General features: G+C 38.9%; 1 protein-coding gene across 1 annotated transcript in view; it reads left to right on the forward strand.

Annotated features, from left to right (window-relative positions):
* LOC122363015 (unconventional myosin-Va-like) overlaps positions 1-21324 on the forward strand; it is a 50315-nt gene that overhangs the window by 24665 nt on the left and 4326 nt on the right. The window contains 21 exon segments of the mRNA XM_043264877.1: positions 3469-3627; positions 3745-3842; positions 3954-4040; positions 4138-4246; positions 4422-4633; positions 5232-5388; positions 6626-6865; positions 7519-7767; positions 8793-8886; positions 9476-9624; positions 9752-9877; positions 10010-10147; positions 12891-12947; positions 13140-13367; positions 13541-13549; positions 13775-13875; positions 17132-17212; positions 18166-18364; positions 20051-20116; positions 20596-20689; positions 20793-20936. Coding sequence (XP_043120812.1) covers positions 3469-3627; positions 3745-3842; positions 3954-4040; positions 4138-4246; positions 4422-4633; positions 5232-5388; positions 6626-6865; positions 7519-7767; positions 8793-8886; positions 9476-9624; positions 9752-9877; positions 10010-10147; positions 12891-12947; positions 13140-13367; positions 13541-13549; positions 13775-13875; positions 17132-17212; positions 18166-18364; positions 20051-20116; positions 20596-20689; positions 20793-20936 — 2797 coding nt within the window.

The raw sequence follows: 21324 nt of genomic DNA on the forward strand, positions 1-21324 counted from the left end.
TTTGATATAAACCACGGTGCTAAATTATTTCAGCATTTATTTGCCGTGGCATCTCTGTTTTTTATCTTTTTGTCTAGTTATGCTTTGCTCAGACATATTTCAAAACGAAATAAAATAAAATAATACGAAGTAGCTCATAAGCAAACACGTAGGCATAGAAAATGATTAACTAAAATGGTCAGAATCCAATACTTATATTGAATAAAATGATGGGGCTTTAAATGCATTTTGGTTATTGTAAACAATGTTTTCTTCTGTTTTTGGGGCGTTCTTGAATGCTCTTTAACGCTTTGTCTCCTCAGCTTGAGGCAGTAAATGTGTGTGGTAAGAGCAAACACATACTGAACTAATCCAAACTGCTTGGGAATAATAATAATAATAATAATAATGCCTTAAACAGAGACTGGTCAAGTATTATTTAAAAAGTTATTAACAATTAATATTAGGCATGACTCTCTGGTGCTTATCCAGATCGGTCTGTTAGTGATTAATCCAAACCCTTCACTTGTTCCACAGGTCAGCTGGTTTTACCATATTCATTTCGAGTTTCGTTCATATCATTGATCGTTACATCTGTTCATAACATCATATGTCTGTTTGCTCACCGTCTGTCATGTACACATTTATATATTCTATATTAGAAACAAAGCCGGGCACCAGCTAAAAATCTTTTGAAAACCTAATTCATTTATTTGGTCAAAAATTATACATTTTTCAAGCTTCACTCTAGGGCCTTGTCCACATTAATACAAATAGATTTCAATAGTGTATACAGTATAACTATGGTTATTATGGCCACATACATATATATATATATATATATATATATATATATATATATATATATATATATATATATATATAGAATAGTGTATTTTGTCAGTATCATCTCAGTGAGTTGTTATGATGTTTTGTGAGTTGTTTGGAACGAATATGCCAATTTTGAATATAACTGGATTAATGTGGACATAGCCTGAGAGGAATTCTGTTTAGACAGTTCAGTCTCTGGTTACGAATTTAGAAAACAAGCTAAATCTAGTCTATTAAATAGTATCTGGCAATAATATGTTTCAGAGCTGGTGTCTGAGCTGCTTCGCTGTTCAGCTAGTACATTATATACATCTGTCTGATGTATCTGTATTTTCTGCATTTGTTAATTCTGTTTCTATTTCTCATCATTGTGTCATGTTGTCTATGTGTCGTTTGTGAACATGACAACCTGTACCCCTGCAGAAGGTAAAATTTAGCATATAAATGCTGTCTCTTTAGCTCTCTCTCTTTCTCTAATATCGCTGCTGTCCTGCTATACAAAAATTAAGATTGGATGCATGTTGGATTGAATGTGTGCGCGTGTGAGGATTGTGTGTGCGCGTGTCAGCATGTTCAATCTGTTGCTTTTGCTGTGCAGGACACAATCTCAGCACTGCATTGTCTCTATAGGAAAATAAATCCCGCTTCAGCTCTAGAGCCTCCAAACACCATCCAAACAAACTCAAGCACCTAAACAACATGAAACATCTGTCTGATATCAACTGGACTGTTTGTCCTTTTAGTACTTTTTTATACTCTTAAAGGGACAGTTCACCAATAAATAAATATTCAGTCATTAAGCGATTCAGTCATTACTAAGTGTCTTTCACTCCACTGCAACTTTCAAATAAAAAAAATTATATATATTTTACAATTTAAATAATCAAGTTTCTGTTTTAGTTGGTTGTTTCTGTTAAAACAGGTTGTTATTGTTATATGCGTGTTATTTTACTTCCAGTAGTAAAATTAGAATACTTAATTTCTTCGTTATTATTATTATTTATTTATTTATTTATTTATTTTTTTTTAAATGCTGTTTTTTAAAATTAGGTTGTAATCATCTGTTGGAAATTATGCAAATATGAAAATAATGCTGTGGCGTGTTGCATTCAAAAATGCAAAATAAATTTGAACGCTGTGCCACACTTCACTCAATATGATGTTTCAGTATTTCCTGGTGAAATTTGGGAAACACTGAAAAAAGCAACATTCAAGTTTAGAACAACTCGATGAACAATGAATAAGTTTTCATTTTTTGGTGAACTTTTCTTTTAAAAACGTATCAACCAAAGACATTGATATGTACTGCACATACACCAAAAAGCTTAACAAAGAGTTGGAGTTTGTTTGTTTGTCGTGTGTAAGGATTTAATGTTAAAATCGCTGGTTCCATAAGGACTCTTATTTTATGCTTAGGCTGCATGCTGCTTAGTACCAGCACTAGCGTCCCTCAGTGCTCAAACTCTTAGCAATCAATGTAAACGAGACTCCAGGGACATTATCTGAGCACATGGCCTTTTCTGTTCATTACTATCCCACTTTATACTGTTCGCTTGTCTTGATGTGCATATTTCTTAATAATGAATTGCTTACTTTGCTTAAATTTTCTGTGTGGTTAAAAGTGGTACTTTGAGTGCAAACACTTAGTTCAGGTAACAAAGGCCAAAAACGCTTTTCTAACTCATGCCTGTACGAAAGCATGAATGCTAACTGTTTAACACAGTTCAGTTGAGAATTCAATTGTAACCTGAATTTTCCCGGAGTGAAATCTTGGCTCAGCTGTATTCAAAGCTATTGTAAAATACTCTATAATCACATACCTGTGACGTCTTTACACCAGTATTATCAGTATATATCAGTTTCTGTGCATTTATTTTATGAAACTTTGCCACGTAAATGTAGTTAACTGCCATTTTCATGTAAAGCCATAGTTTACAGTGTTTTTAGAAAGCTAAAGGTATTAGTTTTGCACGATCTTGTGGGTGTAATGCAGTTATTATAACAGGAATTGGCATTTGCGTAAGAGCAAAAAAGTTCCCACTGTAAACTATGACTTAAATGGGCTTATGGTTTTAACTATGCAATTTATAACTAAACGGTTTATAGAAGAGTATTAAAGGAATAGTTCATCCAAAAATTAAAATTAACCCATAATCTACATAATCATAATCTACATAATCTAAATAAGCACGTATCCGTCTTTAGACTAACCTCAAGCCTCAAGGAGCTTAACACATGTCTTCTGCCCCCTGCTGCCTTTGTAGTGTTCACTCAAAAGATTATAGATGAACAGTGATAGAATACTATACACCGGTCGAAAGCGAGAAAAATGGAAGAGCCAGGATCAATTTTTAAAAACCGAGACTGTGTTCGTCTCAAAGACGAAAAAAAGTAATATATACCTAGGATGGCTTGGGGTGAGTAGATTATGGGGTTATTTTCATTCATGGGTGAAGTATTCCTATTTCAGTAGTGAAAACTGCATTTAATTGCGGCTTAAGTAAAATAGCATTGATTGAATTTAATTACGTTTTGAATAAATAAATAATTACAGCTTTTTTGTAAGATCGTTGCTTCAAGTCTAAAAGTACCTCTGGTTGATCATCTGAACACCTGTCATGGCTTGTATGTCAAGTCTGCCTTGGCTGTAATTCTCAGTTTGACCTGCTGGTGGAGCTGTTCCAGGACGAGGAGAAAGCCACAAGTCCGACCGGTGCCGCTCCTGCTACTGGAGGACGCACTCGACTCAGCGTCAAACCAGAGAAGCATAAAGCCGGCCAAGCCAGCAAAGAACACAAGAAGACAGTTGGACTGCAGGTGGCATCATGACTTTTTTCAGTTTTACTAAATATCTTTGTGATTTGTGTATTTGGGTTAAGTAAATTGGTAAGCACCGACACTCGATTGAATGTTTCCATTTCTTTCTCTCTGTAGTTCCGTAACTCCCTGCAGCTGCTGATGGAGACCCTGAATGCGACTACACCACACTACGTTCGCTGCATCAAACCCAACGATTACAAATATGCCTTCACGTCAGTTCTTCTTCTGTTTTTAACTGAACTATCTCGCTTGTTGTAGCCTTTGCGGAATTGATGGCGAGCTATAGGAACAGTATTGTTGATTTTGATTTCTGCCATTACCAGGTTTGACCCCAAGAGGGCAGTGCAGCAACTGCGTGCATGTGGTGTTTTGGAAACGATCCGCATCTCTGCAGCCGGTTTCCCATCCAGGTACAGTGAAGATCTTTATATTACCATACTGCACTGCTTTTTGTCAAACACTGCCTGACTGTATATTTGTGTTTTTGTGACTGCTTTTGCTCTTCAGGTGGACGTATCAGGAGTTCTTTAGCAGGTATCGTGTCCTGATGAAACAAAAAGATGTTTTGACAGACAAGAAGATGACCTGTAAGAATGTTCTGGAGAAACTGGTACAGGTACAAGAAGACAATTAAATCTTTGTGCAGAGACTTTGAGCAAAGATCATAATATAATAACCTAAACTACTCAGAAACGTAGCAAGCAGCACAATGCCAGAATTTGGCACTACTCCTATTTTCTGTAGAGACTGAAATTGAATTTTTTCTCAACTTTTTTTTGTCCTCCTAACAGGATCCAGATAAGTACCAGTTTGGCAAGACCAAGATCTTTTTCCGCGCCGGCCAGGTTGCGTATCTGGAGAAACTGCGTGCAGATAAGCTTCGTGCAGCCTGTATCCGCATCCAGAAGACCATCCGCTGCTGGCTGGCGCGCAAGAAGTACCTGCGCATGAAACATGCTGCCACAACCATCCAGAGATATGTCCGTGGATACCAGGCCCGCTGGTGAGGGGGAGGGGACTAACCCCATAGTGGGTGGGGCATGGTTAAAGATACCAAAATTCAGCATAAGCTTAAAGCGAGCAACAGTATCTGCCCACTTTTTTTTTTATACACTTGGTTCCCGGAGGTTTTTTTATTCTTTTTTTCCCTTCATTTTTCAAATTGAGACGAAAGGTCTCAAGCTTTAAACCAAAACAAACAGCAACAAAACTGAATTTGTTAATTATGTAAATAGAAGCAGTATATTATTAGAGGTTTGCAAAATATGCATAACCACAGTTATTGAAGTATTATCTTTCATTTGGCGCGATTTGCTCATGCGTCTCTCTCTAAATGGTGGAATTGTGGGTAATGTAGTTTTTCACCAAGACATGATTCTTCAAAAAAAAAAACGGTTAAAATAATGTGAAGTGATGGTTCTAAAAAAGCATATACTATCGGTTAACGACCTTGGAGTATATGCTCCTTTTCAGTGCAGTTTGTTGTTAAAAATCTGTTTCCCTGCTGAGAAAATGAAAGATGATTTCCAGAACCTTATTATAGCCCTGTTTTGAGGAGGTGCACTAGTAGTAACCTCCGAGTTGTTCTTTCTTCCCCACAGTCTTGCGAAATTCCTGCGTCGCACGCGTGCTGCGATCATCATTCAGAAGTACCAGCGCATGTATATCCAGAAAACGTGTTACAAACGCCAGCAGGCTGCCGCTCTGGCCATGCAGTGCATCCTCAGGGCATACATGGCCAGACAGCTGTACAAAGCGGTGAGGAGGAAACCAGACATGCTAATACAATCTTCTCACATTTCTAAATATATTTGCAGTAGTTACAAACACACACGACTCACAAACACTACTCCACTGGTCTCATTACCGCATTTTTACATGCACTTTTTTTTGCATTGCAGTTTTTGCGTTTAAACGAACACTGGGACACGGGTTACATATTAATTACATCGGGTAAAATATGATGCTGGCAGGGTGGTTTATAATTAACACATTGGAAACAAGTGAATTATTTCAGGCATGAGACACATGACCAGTGAAAGCTGCGAACTGCGCCCCTAGAGAACTGAATAGTGTTAAAGGTGCAGTCGGAGGGGTTTAGACACAGAGTGCTTCTAAGTGACTGATTCTTTTACACTAACATTTAACATTTGAGGTCAGGAAGTATTTTAAAAAAAGTTTCATTTAACAAGGATGCATTCAGTTATTTAACGATAGAGACTTTCACATTGTTGTAAAATATTTACATAACTTAAACATATTACTAAGATAAAAATAAGTATGATGTACTTACTGTGTGTTTATGCTGTATTTTTTTCTTTGGTTAGAGACAGGTTTTGTGGTATGGGTGGGTTTAAGGGGTGGGTTAAGGTGCAAGGGATGGGTCAACAGTAATTATAAACGTATTTACAGAAATGAATTACAAATGCATTGTACCAAATTATTAATTTAAATGTAAGTATGTTAATGCCAACCTATACAAAGTGGACTCCAAAATTTTTGATCTAGAATTTTCATTTTCAGAGTACTATGACAAAAAACCACCAAGTGGACTTTAGATTTTTTTCTGCTCCATCCCAGTATTATGCTAGCTTTCTAGTCACCGGTTAGAGTCCCTGGAAGAGGATGAAGTAACAGTGTTGTGATGAACTTGTGTCTCCTTCCCTGTTTTTTCGGTTATGTGATCTCACAGGGAGCAGGTTGTTCTAGTGTAGGGACTGTCCCACTGACGGACCACAGCAGCTGCGGCTGCATTATTACTATTACTGTCTCTCTCCTCTCTTTTCCTGCCGTCAGAGCTCTGTTGATCAGCAGTGGATTATCGAGACAGGATGTGTAATATCTGCAAATTAAAAAGGCAGAAGGTGTGAGAGAAAAAATCTTTTTAAGAATACTCACTGGACAGATCTCTACTTCGCATTGCATTCTTCTTTGCTCTTGTGTGTATTCATGTTTTTCCCCCTTGTTTATCGCGCATTTTTGTGTGTTCCTTTAGCTTCTGCGCGAGCATAAGGCCATCATCATTCAGAAGATGGTCCGAGGCTGGTTGACGCGGCAGTGGTACAAGCGGAGCCTCAAAGCCATCGTTTACCTTCAGTGCTGCATTCGCCGGATGCGAGCCAAGAGAGAACTCAAGAAACTCAAAATTGAAGCACGTTCGGTGGAACACTTTAAGAAACTCAACATCGGCATGGAGAACAAGATCATGCAACTGCAGCGCAGGATAGACGACCAGGTACCACACTTTACATTAAGATGCTGTGGCTTGTTGCGCCTTATTAAAAGGTTTAGTCAGTATGAAGTCATCATAGTCATTCCTGGTCTTCTTGTGCACACATATGCACATTATTCTTACAAAAAATTGCATTTATTATCATGGTAATAAAATGCCTAGGTCACAAATTCTCTTTCTGGTTGATTATATCTTACCTTTCAGTTCCCTTTCATCCAGCCAGCTGTCATGTAGATATCTGCCATACACAGTCAAAACCCAGCCTTGATTTTTCATTGAATTATTTAGTTGAAAAGACATCAGGTTATGGAAGAGAAACAGGTTGCAGTTAACAGAATGTTAACTTGATTCTTGTTGTTCTAGTGCTTTTAGAATAAGTCAGAATCTCTTAGCAGGACATGATCACATCATCTTGATCTGGGCTTCCCCGTGCAGAGTCTTTGTGTATATTTGTAGCTGTTGATATAATACATGACTCTAAAAGTGTATTGCAGTGGGGGTTAAAAAGTCATTGAAAAATAATTTTATGATCAGTCAATCAAAGTGCAGAAGGTTTTGATCATGTTGATCTTTGTAACTGATGCATCGAATGCAGTATGTTACCCTAGACTTTGTAGAGTTAAATAGAATTAATTGATGTTCTGTTTTGACTCTAGAACAAGGAGAACCGTGTTCTCAGCGAGCGTTTGAACAGTCTAGAGGTCAGCCACGCTGCGGAGTCCGAGCGTCTGCGCGTGGAATTGACGCGTCTGCGAGGGGCAGAGGAGGACGCCAAAAACAACGCCAACAAAGTTACATCTCTTCTGGAGGAGCTGGAGCGACTGCGCAAAGACCTGCAGAACACACAGAAGGAGAAGAAAGCCATCGAGGACTGGGCGCAAACCTACCAGGACGAGATGGAAAAGGTGCTGTTTGTTAGATATATATAGTTGTGTTCGGATGTGATGTGCCTGCACAAACTTACACGTATCGTTACACTCCTAGTCTTCACTGGTGCGGACATCACAAAGCATTTTACAAAAACCTGAGGATGATTCACATTTGAACAATCTTTCAAAATGAACAGATTGGCTGATTCACTGAGCCATCACCCAGTTGTGTCCAGGATTCGTTTGGACAGGGAACTGATTCACCGATACATTTCAGTCGTCTCTCATTGGTTTTCGTTTAAAGAGGGTTCATTTAAATGGTTAATTTTAGTGAACTGTCTAATAGAACTGATTCATTACTTAATATTTAATATGTCAGTTTATTTGAATGGCTCATATCAACTGAATTTAAAAAATTAATCATTTTCCACACCACGTTCATGGTTCAAATGTCCCAAAGTTCTCCCGTACTAAGCTTTAACGCGATAATTTCTAAGAATATGTTTAAAATGTCGTAATAAATTATTAATGTATGAATTTCACTCATAGATGGTGTGTGTTTGAAATGTGTTTTGACAAAACCTCACTAATCTTGTGGCTTAAATTAGCAAATTCCAGTTAAAAAGTAAAGATATACCCATAGGTTACCTTTAGTCCCCTGCTTTTAGACAGTCCTCCTAGATTGTAAAACTCTCTAAAGACACAGATATATACTCTGTGTCTCCATATTCAGGGTTTAGAGAGACCTGCACACTTCTTTAACCTTGGGAAGAGACGAGATCTGTTCATTGACACAGGTGAGAGAGATAGAGACTAGAGCTCAGCACAAATGATAGAAGTAGTTGTAGTTTTAGGGGGATAGAAGACTAGAACGATTCACGAAGCCACAATAAACATAGTATTGGATGTGTGCGGAGAAAATGAAGCGGTTAAATCAATGTTCCTGGACCGAAACAAGCATCTGTGACTTGACCAGTAATTTTTTATTTTTTTATTTTTTTTACATAACCATTAAAGATTAAGATGTCATGCTGATTATGTTTGTGAAATGTTCATAACAGATGATCTCAGAGCTAAAGGAGCAAAACCACCTGCTGAAGAACGAGAAGAACGACCTGAACCGACTGATCCAAGAACAGAGCCAGCAGTGGACAGGTAAAGCAAAACCATACAAAAACTTTCATTCTATTAGGCTTAGAGGTGGTTTTTTTACCTTTCCATGTAAAATTATATATCCATGTCATGTTTACAACACACTGTTTTTGAATAAAATAACAAAATGAAATTTTTGATATTTTGGGAGGCTATTTAATTATGTTAATTATCACTGATATGCACCAGTGTAGCAATAAACAACAAATGCAATATAAACTCAAAGTATGAATACTAAAACATGTTTAAGCATATAAAATGATACTTGAAAACAAGTATACATTTTTGTTATAATGTCTGATACAATACTATGTCTCATCATACTCGTTTTTTGGAAAATTAATAATTATGTTAATAATATTTAAACAGGAGAGAGGAATATATTGTGAATAACCGCCCAGTCTGATACTGTTTCTAGATCTGCTCATATCTTAAACAGAAAAACCTTTATAAACATTGCCTGTAATTTTTTGCTTATGCGTACAATGTCAACATTATGAGTCAGATGATTGAGTAATTCAATATTTGTTGACTGTTCTGAGAGATTGTGTGTCAACGGTGTACATATAATATGTATGCGTATGCTTTGCAGAAAAAATGCAGAGGGCTCTGAAAGAAGAAACCCAACAGTTAGAAAACGATTTAAACGAGGAACGGTCTCGCTACCAGAACCTTCTTACCGAGCACCTCCGACTAGAGGAGAAATACGACGATCTGAAGGAGGAGATCACACTTGCTGTAGTAAGTACACGCTTGCAAATCTTCGGTGGGTTGTCTGAATGACCGCTCAACTAGTAAGGAAGACCTCGATATAGAGTCAGATATACGCTGTTTCAGTTTTCTAATACTTTGGGTTTTTTTTTTCTAGAATGTTCCAAAACCTGGTCACAGGCGCACAGACTCCACACACAGCAGCAACGAATCAGAATGTACCTACAATTCAGAGTTTGCCGAGTCCGAGGAAGGGACACGCGAGGGGAGGTGAGAGCAGAATGTGGAATATCATTAAGATACCGATATCTATGTTTATGAGTTTTGTTTATTTCAAAGGTCGCGCAGATTAAAGTAACATAACGGCATATATTGTGTGTGTGTGATTATGGAATGTGTTTTCTTCTCCCTTCAGGACGTTTCCAAGGGGATACTGGATATGTCCTTGTTCCTAAAGCTGCAGAAGAGAGTATCCGAGCTAGAGCAAGAAAAACAGTTACTGCAGAACGAACTCGATCGGAGAGAAGAGCAGTTTCAGCGGGCTAGAGCTAGGGTACACACACACACACACACATATTTACTTGACATGCACATTTACATTTACAGTAACCCAAATACAAATAAAATAAAGGCATACTAAAAAGAGATTTTGTCACATTAACTTAAATTCTAGACACAATTGTATTTACATTTTTTAAATGTGAAAAGAAGCAACGATTGCTAGAAATTTACAAAAAAACAACGTGTATATATATATATATATATATATATATATATATATTGTGACGGGAGGAGCCAGCGACAGACACAGTGGGCGTGGCGTCAGGCCTCGGAGAGGCTTTTTTTATTAACAAAAATAGTACAAAATAAAGTGTCCAAGGGGAAAAGTGTCCAAATAAAAGGGGGAAACTGGTGCCCTCGTTGTGCTTCTGGGATTGTGGAAGGTCAGGTAGTGTTCCAGGGGGCAGGGTCCAGGTAAGGGGGCGGAGTCCGGCGGTCGCACGCGCTCCCCTCTCCTGTTCGGGCGCGAGGGGCGGCGGCTTCTTCCGGCATCTCCGTCGCTTCTTTCCTCCGGTCGTCAGAGATTTAGGGGATTTAACGGCTCGGCATCCTGGCCCGTCAGCCGTATCCGGGTGCAGTCGTCGCCTGGACTGTATGGGTCCCACGACGCGCTTGTCTAGCGGGCGGACGAGCTCCTTCACGCACCCTTCCTGGACCCACGAGGACACCAGCGTGCATGCACGGGAAGAGACCGGTCTCGAGGAGAGGCGCGCAGAGGGCATTTAACGGCGGCGGTGACAAGGCTAAATCCCTTCAGGTGTGCCTCGTCACACGCCGCCAGACCTGGCCAATACCACGCCCCTCCTCTCGAACACACCCACTCCCGTCGGGAGCCTGGTGAAGGGCGGCGAATAAAGGACGGGGTGATGGTGACGATAAAGAGGAGGGGCAGCCGACTCGTCACATTCCCCTCCCCAAGCGTCAACCCCGTCAGGCGGTCGCCGCCCACGCAGGAGTGCTACCTTCCTCAACCAGGCTCCAGCGGTCGGAGTGGGCGGGGCAGGGATTCTCCGGGCAACTCCTCTCGCACCGGGACAGAGAAACCGGGAATTAGTCGGAATGCTCAACCAGCCACCGGGTAAATGACAGTAAACGCAGGCGTCACTTACCCTTCCTGGTGGCTGGGAGCGAGTCTCCGTTGTTCCTCCGTCCCGGCATGGATACCAGCGAGAGGGGATGATGTCATCAGGCGTTGCCCAACTGTGCCGTCTAAGCTCCGCCTTGCCCGCATTCTCCACCACTGTGACGGGAGGAGCCAACGACAGACACAGTGGGCGTGGCGTCAGGCCTCGGAGAGGCTTTTTTTTATTATTAACAAAATAATAATAATACAAAATAATAAAGTGTCCAGGGGAAAAGTGTCCAAATAAAAGGGGGGATCTGGTGTCCTCGTCGTGCCGCGGGGAAAGTGAAGGTTGAGGCCGTGTTCCAGGGGGGAAGGGTCCAGGTAAGGGGCGGAGTCCGGCGGTCGCACACGCTCCCCTTTTTCTGGTCCGGGGCGCGAGGGCGGCGGCTTCTTCCGCGCGTCTCCGTCGCCCGTTGCTCGGGCGGCAGAGTGGGATGAGCTCTGTGTTCTCGGACGGCGGGGGTGAGGTCCATCGTGCACCCTTCCTGGACCCACGAGGACACCAGCGCATGCACAGGGAAGAGACCGGTCTCCGAGGAGAGGCGCGCAGGGCATTTAGCGGCGGCGGTGACAAGGCTAAATCCCCTTCAGGTGTGCCACCACTGTGACGGAGGAGCCAACGACAGACACAGTGGGCGTGGCGTCAGGCCTCGAGAGGCTTTTTTTATTATTAACAAAATAATAATAATACAAAATAATAAAGTGTCCAGGGAAAAGTGTCCAAATAAAAGGGGATCTGGTGTCCTCGTCGTGTGCGCGGGGAAAGTGAAGGTTGAGGCCGTGTTCCAGGGGAAGGGTCCAGGTAAGGGGCGGAGTCCGGCGGTCGCGACACGCCCCTTTTTCTGGTCCGGGCGCGAGGGGCGGCGGCTTCTTCCGCGGCGTCTCCGTCGCTTCGTTGCTCGGCGGCAGAGTGGGATGAGCTCTGTGTTCTCGGACGGCGGGTGAGGTCCATCGTGCACCCTTCCTGGACCCACGAGGACACCAGCGTGCATGCACAGGGGAAGAGACCGGTCTCCGGAGAGAGGCGCGCAGGGCATTTGCGGCGGCGGTGACAAGGCTAAATCCCCTTCAGGTGTGCCTCGTCACGCCGCCAGACCTGGCCGATACCACGCCCCTCCTCTCGAACACACCCACTCCCGTCGGGAGCCTGGTGGTGAAGGGCGAAAAAGGACGGGGTGATGGTGACAATAAAGAGAGGGGCAGCCGATCACAATATATATATATATATATATATATTAGTTTTTCTTTACATAATATATTTGTGTATACTGTGTATATTTATTATGTTTACAAACATTAGAGATACAAACACATGCATATAATGTTATGTTTATGTATTAAATATATATTTATATATAATATCAAATGTAAAAAATCTATATATAAATGCATTTGCAAGTAAATAATTGTGGTTGTGTTTCAGTATATACATAATAAATAAGCACAGTACAAACTATATACAGTTACATATATAATGTACAGTACATATATAATGTATTGGAAAACCTTTATTTTATTATGTGATTAATCACGATTAATCACATATTAAAAGAAAAAAAACCCACACACATATATACTGTTACTGATAATGTGTTTTTTATTTGGCCAGGATGATGAGGAACATAAGAAAGCTCGAAGTGCTGAGCTGGAATATGAATCTCTCAAGGTAAACACACACATTGCTTTCTTTTAAATTTTTTTCTGCATTGTGGCAATCCGTTTCAGTTTGCAGTCTTTACAATTAACTGAGTTATTTAATAAAGCAGTGGTCGCTTTTTTGGCTTGCAATAACCTTCCTGAAACTCCGTGCACTCTTTTCAAGCACACAGGTTCATCTCTGTCTCTCTCTTTTATTCAGCGTCAGGAGTTGGAGTCGGAGAACAAGAAGCTCAAACATCATTTGAATGAGATGCGTCAGTCTCTGAGAGGCAGCGCTGAGGCCGGTTCCGCCGCTCCGGGTTCTCCTGCGTACACGGTTCTCCTGGATCAGCTGAACTCCTCCAACGAGGAGCTGGAAGTGCGGAAGGAGGAGGTGCTCATCCTGCGCTCTCAGCTCGTCAGTCAGAAAGAGGCCATGCAGCACAAGGTCAGAAACCAAACCTTTCATTCTTACATAAAATACATCAGGATTTCCAGATGCTTCTAAACCTCCATTTTAGTGCATAATGCAGTATCTGTTACTAACATTATTCTCTTCATAAGTCTCGTTAACATCTGTAACTTCATTTCTCCTTTTGTCCTATGTTGCACTCATAACAGGATGAGAAGGTATGTTGGTCAGACAACATAATCGTTTCACTTCACCTTTGTTCTGGCTTGTAAAATACTATTTTTTTTATTTTAATGTTGCTCTGCCTTGAGAAAGTTACTTTGAACTGACATGCTGTACTAGAACCAGCTCTTGTGACTTGTCTAATGCTTAAATGTCTAATTAAAGTGAGTGGATGCAGTGATATATTGCTTTGTGAATGTAAATTTTCCGTGTGTGTTTAGGAGACCATGACTGAGCCTTTGCCGTATATTGAGGACGTGCAGAAGCTGACTGATGCCAAGGAGATCTCCCAGGCATACATGGGTCTTAAAGACACCAACAGGTGCATTACTTTAGTCTTTGCATTTCTTTCACTGTCAGTCAATCACATCCCGAATCACAAAACATGAAAACCATTGCTGAATCTACCGAATGTATCCATCACCTAGGATCAGATCATTCTGTATATGTTGTGTGATGTCCTCTGTCCCCCCCACTTTATGTTTCACAACTGAGGTTCTCAGACTTGCGTCCCCCAGAGAGCTTCTTATGCATTTATTAAGCTAAATATTTATTGTTGTTAGAAATCCAATCTTAAAATGTTTTATACACTACCTTTTTTTTTTTAGAAGTTTGGGGTCAGTAAGATTTTGAAAAAAGTCTTATGATCAAAGTGGTTGCGTTTGTTTGAGTTATATTGGGAATGATTGTAACAATTTTTTTGATTAAATCCTTGAACACAGTGTTATTCAGAATCTACTCACTGCTCAAAACAAATCCTGTCATTATGACATAATTGTAAGATACTACATAAGAGATTCATCGTGCATATGTAGGGAGCTTTATGAATTATAATGGAACTTTGTGAGAACACAAAGAACTAAAAAGAGTGACAGCTTTAAATGATTATTAAGGGAGTTTACAAATGTGATTAATACATTTGTTTTAATACACCAGTTTATTAAACAAGAAATTAATTTTAAGTGACTTTAAATACAACACTATTGCCTGGTTTTGCTTTATTATGTCAGTAAAAATTGTTGTAGGCAAAGCAGCTGGGCATCTCCATTTAAATACAGTGTTGTTTAATTTATGAATGTATGTTAATTTTTAAACAAATCTGATTCAATTACCCATTCATTAAGACTGTGCTCACTTGCTTCATTCCTTCATGAATCAGCTGTTCAAACGAATCAGTTGAATGAACGATTCAGTGATAAATTCAATGACTTGCCGCCACCTGTTGGTAGTTTTAAATTACATTTTTAAAGTATTTTTTACGTTATTTAAATCATTCTTTTTTATGTTTACTTTAACCTCATTGAACCTTACTGACCCTAAACCTTTGAATGCTACAGAATATTACATAACTGTTTAATAATGGTATAATAATTGAAAAGTGAAAGAACTTCAGTAACACATAGGGAACACTATTATTTACTATTCATTATAAAGTAAACTCCTTATTGAATGCAAGTAAGTGTAGTAATTCCGTTTAGGAAATGGGTTGTGATAAAGGATATCAAATATGTCGGTTTGAGAACCTCTGTCCTGCAATGGATCTTTGTTTTTATTATTTGCTGCTGGTGTCACATCTCCAACCAAGGAAATGATGACTTATCACTCTCACAATCCTTTCCAAAGCCTGTGTGTTTATCCTACCTTACCTACCTGTTTGGATCAGCCCTCTGTCTGTCCGTGTCTGTCTGTCTGTCTGTCTTTCTGTTGATGGCTCATCTCTGTCCTGCGCAGATCACCCAGGTTTACGCAGACCGACTGAAGTGAACGAGCTTGTGAGCAGGTTGAGGTAACAGATGGACGGGCATGATGGGCCTCTCTCACTGCATGTGTGTTCAGCTCAGAGCAGAGCAGCAAATCAGCCTCATTCCAGAGCCCATACATAGACAAGAAAACCAGGCATTAAAGTGCCCTTATTATGGATTTTTGAAAATGACCTGTCATGCGATTGTGTAACACAGCTCAAAGTGAATGAAAACATCCTGCAAAGTTTTAAATCTGAAAGAGCACAGTGTGTGTCGCCTCTGAATCGTGGAAACGAGTCGTTTTGAATATGATGTCAACATGAGACATTAGCATATTGCCCGCCTACTTGTTGATCTGAATGGAAAAGAAATTCATTATTTGCCACTTTTACAGCAGTAAAATAATGATTTCCACAATAACGCTTTACATAAAGCAGCATTGCTATCACAAACCATGAAATGAAAATGAAATAGACTTCAGACTAATCTATTTGCAGATTAATGACACGCAAAGAATTAATTGAGCTAACGTTTGGGCGTAATTGAACAAATGATGTAAAAATAAATGCATAGTACAAGAGAATTAGTGTTTTTGACCTTGCATGCATGTCAACCTGTTGTTGGGGACTCCCAAAACCAAAACATGAACCTTTCATTCACCCATAATATGGGCACTTTAACTCACATAGCCAGATCTTTGGCTTTCAGCATGAAGTCTAGTCCACTTTGCAGGTTATTATTGCCAGGCGTCACACTCTTAGTCAGAAGACATTTTAGAGGAAAGTCTATTAGAATTTGATTATAGCATAGCAATATAACAGTGCAGCAACTTTTGCAAACAGTTCTATAGAACAAACCCATAAAATTGTATTTATATACTTAAATTACAGTTTTACATGCTTTATGTATCAGATTGTCAGTACTATAGTGGTCTGTGGGCAAGTGTCTGAGGCTGAGATTATGCCATGTTGCCTTCTAAAAAATTTGAGCAAGAGTAATGAGAGTTTAGATGCAGAACAACAAATGTAGTGTATTACATTACTTGGGTGATGGCTTTGCAGTTTTTAACAGGCTGCGACAACAACGCTTGGTCATGTGACTCAGTGTGATTGATGAATGAACCTACACGTGGCTTTTGGCTGACCGCTTTAGATGCCGTTTAATATTTATAATTCAGTGACTGTAGCTACAGTAATTTAAAGCAAATGTCAAACTAAGTGAATTTTTTTTTTTTTTTTTTTTTACATTTTCAGTGATTGCTACATTTGCATGTGTTATTATAATCTTTGTCACAATTATTTTATCTTCATTATTTGGTTTGCATTCCATCTTTCTGCTGTTTTACGTGATACTTCAGTTACTTCAATTAATAATTTTTTCATAAATACTCATCTTTTCCGTCATTCCATCACAGACAACTTCCTTTCATCCACTGGAACACAATGAAGATGTTTTAAAGCAGTAGTTCTCAAACTGTTATATATTGATAGTATATAATAGTGAAGAGTAACTATACAGATATATTTATTAAAAACAAATATTTATAATGCTTTTAAGCTGTGCATGCAGAAATTTTTCATATAGTATATCCAAACATACAATAATAGCATGGCAAATAATAATTGATCTGGCTAGATGAAATTTTCAATTCATAAAAGTGTTTAATGATACATATAAGGTATAAACTTTTGTTATAGCCATAAAATAGTTCTATGTAATGAACAGAATCTTTTAAGTGAAGCTGCAAAAAGTCCTGCTCTCATCAAAGTTTGTCACTTTTTGTTTTCATTTCTGTTTTTCATTCTTACCATTTCTTTTTTTGTTCCACCCCATCAGATCCCCATTCCCTGACTACCATAAGCTGAATGAGGATGGAGAACTGTGGCTGGTTTATGAAGGGTTAAAGGAAACTAACAGGTTAAATAACAGAGAGACGAGGCGTGTGATAGTTATCTAAACACTAGTGCCTGCAAAATGCTCTCCTTAACCTATGGGTAGTGCTTCATGGTCTCAAAACCTGCAAGAAAGAACTCTTTGCATAGTGTTAATACTGGACTAACCAAAATGAAACTTATTTTAAAACGGCATGTAGTCACGACTTTCATAAAGGAGGGTGAATTCTGCCATAGCATGAAAACAATGGCGGGTTTCTCAGCCTTACTTGGGAATGGTTCACTCAAAATAAAAAGCTGGCCATTATTTATGTCTAACATCTTATTCTGAATTTCAAGAATGCTGTTCTTCCACACCATTGTAACAAAAATCACCTTATCAAGACATACAAAGCTAGTCTGTACAACAATGCCATATTCCAAATCGTCTGAAGTCATTCAATAGTTATGTGTGAGAACCGGGTGGAAATAGCTATTCATGGAAAACAATATTTATTAATTTATAAATGTTTTTACAAATTACTTGGCATTACTTATTTTAATTTAACTTGATATACTAAAATAATTAAAACTTATATGTAGTAAAAAAAATAAATAAAATAAAATAAAATATATATATATATATATATATATATATATATATATATATATATATATATATAATATCAACAACAAAATCTCAATTAGTCTGTATATGACTTCAGAGGACCTGGAAATATAGCACACAGATTGTATGTTTTTGTTTTATTCTGGGCTATCATTGGGTGAAAATATTGCACAACAGCTGCAAAAAATCGTTTTAAAATTTGAATTTTGAATAATTAGGTTTAAAATGATTGTTAATAAATAATGACAGCATTTTCATCGTCGGATGAACTGTTCCTTTTAACGCTTCACAACAGAAAACTCAAAACAGATTCGAAAGCTCTACTAACGAAGAACCGTGTTTCTGGTTGTTTGCTGTGTCTGTCTGTGTAGGTTGTTGGAGTCCCAGTTGCAGGCTCAGCGGCGGTCTCATGAGAACGAGGTGGAGGTTTTGCGTGGAGAACTGCAGAGCGTTAAAGAGGAGAACAACCGTCAGCAGCAGCTGTTAGCTCAGAACCTGCAGCTTCCTCCAGAGGCCCGGATCGAGGCCAGTCTACAGCACGAGATCACTCGCCTCACCAACGAGAACCTGGTCAGTACAAGCATTTTCTTCAACCTACATCCTTTCCTTTTCAGTGATTATTAGAGTGGTGTTATTGCCTATTTTTAATTATTAACTTATTAGTTATACATGCAACCTTGCTCTTGGTCCTGAATGTGGGCAAAAAGGTTGAGAACCACTTCCTTACAAAAAAGAGTTTCATGAATGTTGGCCCTCAGCAAAAACTTGAACTTGATCTGAAGTTGGCTCCTCACAATCTGAAACCGGTTTGTTTTCTTGATTCCTGGTGACGGTTTAAGACCCGTGACATGATAAATGCAGTATTGTGACCTTCAGTCCCTCTATGTTAGATTTATGTGTTGACAAAACTAACCTTTAGCAGATATTCAGAAAATTGAAGATAAATTATTTTGAGACATCGTCATTGTGATTTAATAAGAAGAACGTTACCATCTGTTGCTAATATAGATACTGTTATAGGCTATTTATATTTCTTGGTGTTGACAGGCTTTAGGGATAGAATAATCTGTAATGTTTTTGTCGATTGTGACTAATGCCATCCCTGCTCATTTTATGATGGAACGTGCTGCAATAGAGCAGCTGGATGGTTGCATTATTTTATCAGAGTTCAGATTTATTGATTTTTAGTTAGCGTAGTTTTTCCACTGTGGCTGACAAATTTGTGGGAGAAAAAGTTATTATAAATGAGACAATAATCCAAGCTGCTGAAAAAATGCAGACATTGGTTGAATATACAATACCCTTCACCCCATAACATTTGCCACCAAATAACAAGTAGCTTCTCATGGATGACACGTATCGTAGATCGCAGTGTTTTGGGGGGTTTTGGCAAACACTTATATAAATCACACTCTAGTGCACCAGTTTGGAGTAGACATCACATCTTACGTCACTTGCAGCTGCACACGCATTGTGTTGGAAGAAATACACTGTCTAACAAATCTATGGAACAAGAGAAAAATATATCAGAAACAGAAAGCAAATTATTTTTACAGAATGCTGTCACCAAAGACTTTTAAGCTAAACGCAGTAGCTGAAACAGACATACTATGGATGAAAGCTCCATGATTACTCTATGATTGATTTAAACAATACATCTACATAATATCCATGTATGCAAGCCATAACCCTACAGATACAAACTGAAATACTATTTAAACCTGTTACTATTCAAATTTTACATAACATTTGACTTTTTGTTTCGCAAATGCTAGCTTATATCTCTTACTTTGGACTTTATAATTCAATTTAACTTAACAATAGCGTGTTTGTCCAAAATAGTCTAGATGTTAACGTATATTTCGAGAATTGTGAGATATATTCTCGAACAGCGAATGTAAAATCTACATTTTTACTTAAAACTAATCTATGTATTTAATGGATTATATAGACTGCTGCTTAAAAATATTGTTTTCTGCCACCACAAAAAGGTCTTTATTGTTTGCAAACGCTAAATTTGTCTTAGATGTAATATAATAAAATGATATATATTGGGATATAGATATATATATATTTTTTTTTTCACTGGGAGTCTATATGAGCAGTGGTATTTTCATTTTGAAAGTTGTTTCAGAAATCCTGCTGCTCACCTTTTTTGTGTGATTTTAAATAAACTCGCTCATGAAAGCGTGGAGTGTGATTTCGGTGCACCGGGTGTTTGAGGGCTCATCTGATTTGGAGGTGTTTCATTCACAGGAGCTTCACGCTGATGATCCAAAGGAGTATAAAGCCTACAGAATCAGCATGTTACGCAGGATGGTTGTATGTAGGATCGTGTGTGTACGAGCGTGTGTGTGTGTGTGTGTGTGTGTGCATGTATCAGAAAACTAACTGGCACTAGTGTGTGTTGCACAGAATCTGAGCTGCGTTGAACTCTAACCGCGTGTTTAACCCACAGCAGTGTGAATCAGCACACTTTTTAATACGTTTCTCTCTCAGTAACCGGGTGAATCTCACAAAAAACTGTGGCCCTTACCAAAAAAATGAGGTTCTTTGCGAGATTCCCCCGCCTTTGTTACTATTTCTCTATTTTTCTCTCTGTTTAATGAGTTGCATGGACAGATGAAAGACAGAGCTGATATCTTCAGATTGCTGCAGAGCTTAAAGACGCTCGGTTGACCTGCTTTTTCCCGATTCTCTAAAATAACCGTTTGTTTAAATGTTTTTCACCCTTCTGCCAAAAAGACCCATTTGCCACAGTGTTGATTGCCTGATAATGATGTCTGTCTTTGTGGTGACAGGATCTCATGGAGCAGCTGGAGAAACAGGACAAGACCGTCCGCAAACTGAAGAAACAGCTCAAAGTCTTTGCAAAGAAAATCAATGACCTGGAAGGTGTGTGTGTTTATAGGTTCTTTTCAGAAATCACTTGTTTTATCCGTGAAACAGCTGAAATGCACATCCTTAACATGCTTCTATGTTTGTCTGTGTATTGCAGGCGGCCAGATCGACGTGTCTCCGGGACAGACGGCCGATGAGCCCGTTCATCCGGTCAACATTCCACGCAGGGAGAAAGATTTCCAGGGAATGCTGGAATACAAGAAAGAGGATGAACTCAAACTGGTTAAAAACCTCATACTTGGTAAGACACTTAGGCCTATAACTATAAAACAAACTCATCTGTTAAATGATGAACTCAATTCCTGGATCGGTTCTAATAAGAACTTACAAAAAAAAGAGGCTGTGGCTAGGGTGTACCGTATTATGACGTCCAGTATAATATCGCAATATCAGTAATATAGCAGCTTGATGGCGTAATGTTATTTCTAGGATGCACCAAATTTTGGGCAGAATACGGCAAAAGATCAAATGAATTTGACTTAACTCTGACTTAATGCAATAAGTGCATTAAATAATTATTAATTAATGTTAATATTGTAATATTTTACAAATATTATTTGTAAAAAATAATGATAATAATTAAAACAATATAAATACGTTCACACGTAGTGTTCTAATTGGGATCTGTA

Source organism: Puntigrus tetrazona, chromosome 18 (genome assembly GCF_018831695.1).
Source record: "Puntigrus tetrazona isolate hp1 chromosome 18, ASM1883169v1, whole genome shotgun sequence".
Lineage (NCBI taxonomy): Eukaryota > Metazoa > Chordata > Actinopteri > Cypriniformes > Cyprinidae > Puntigrus > Puntigrus tetrazona.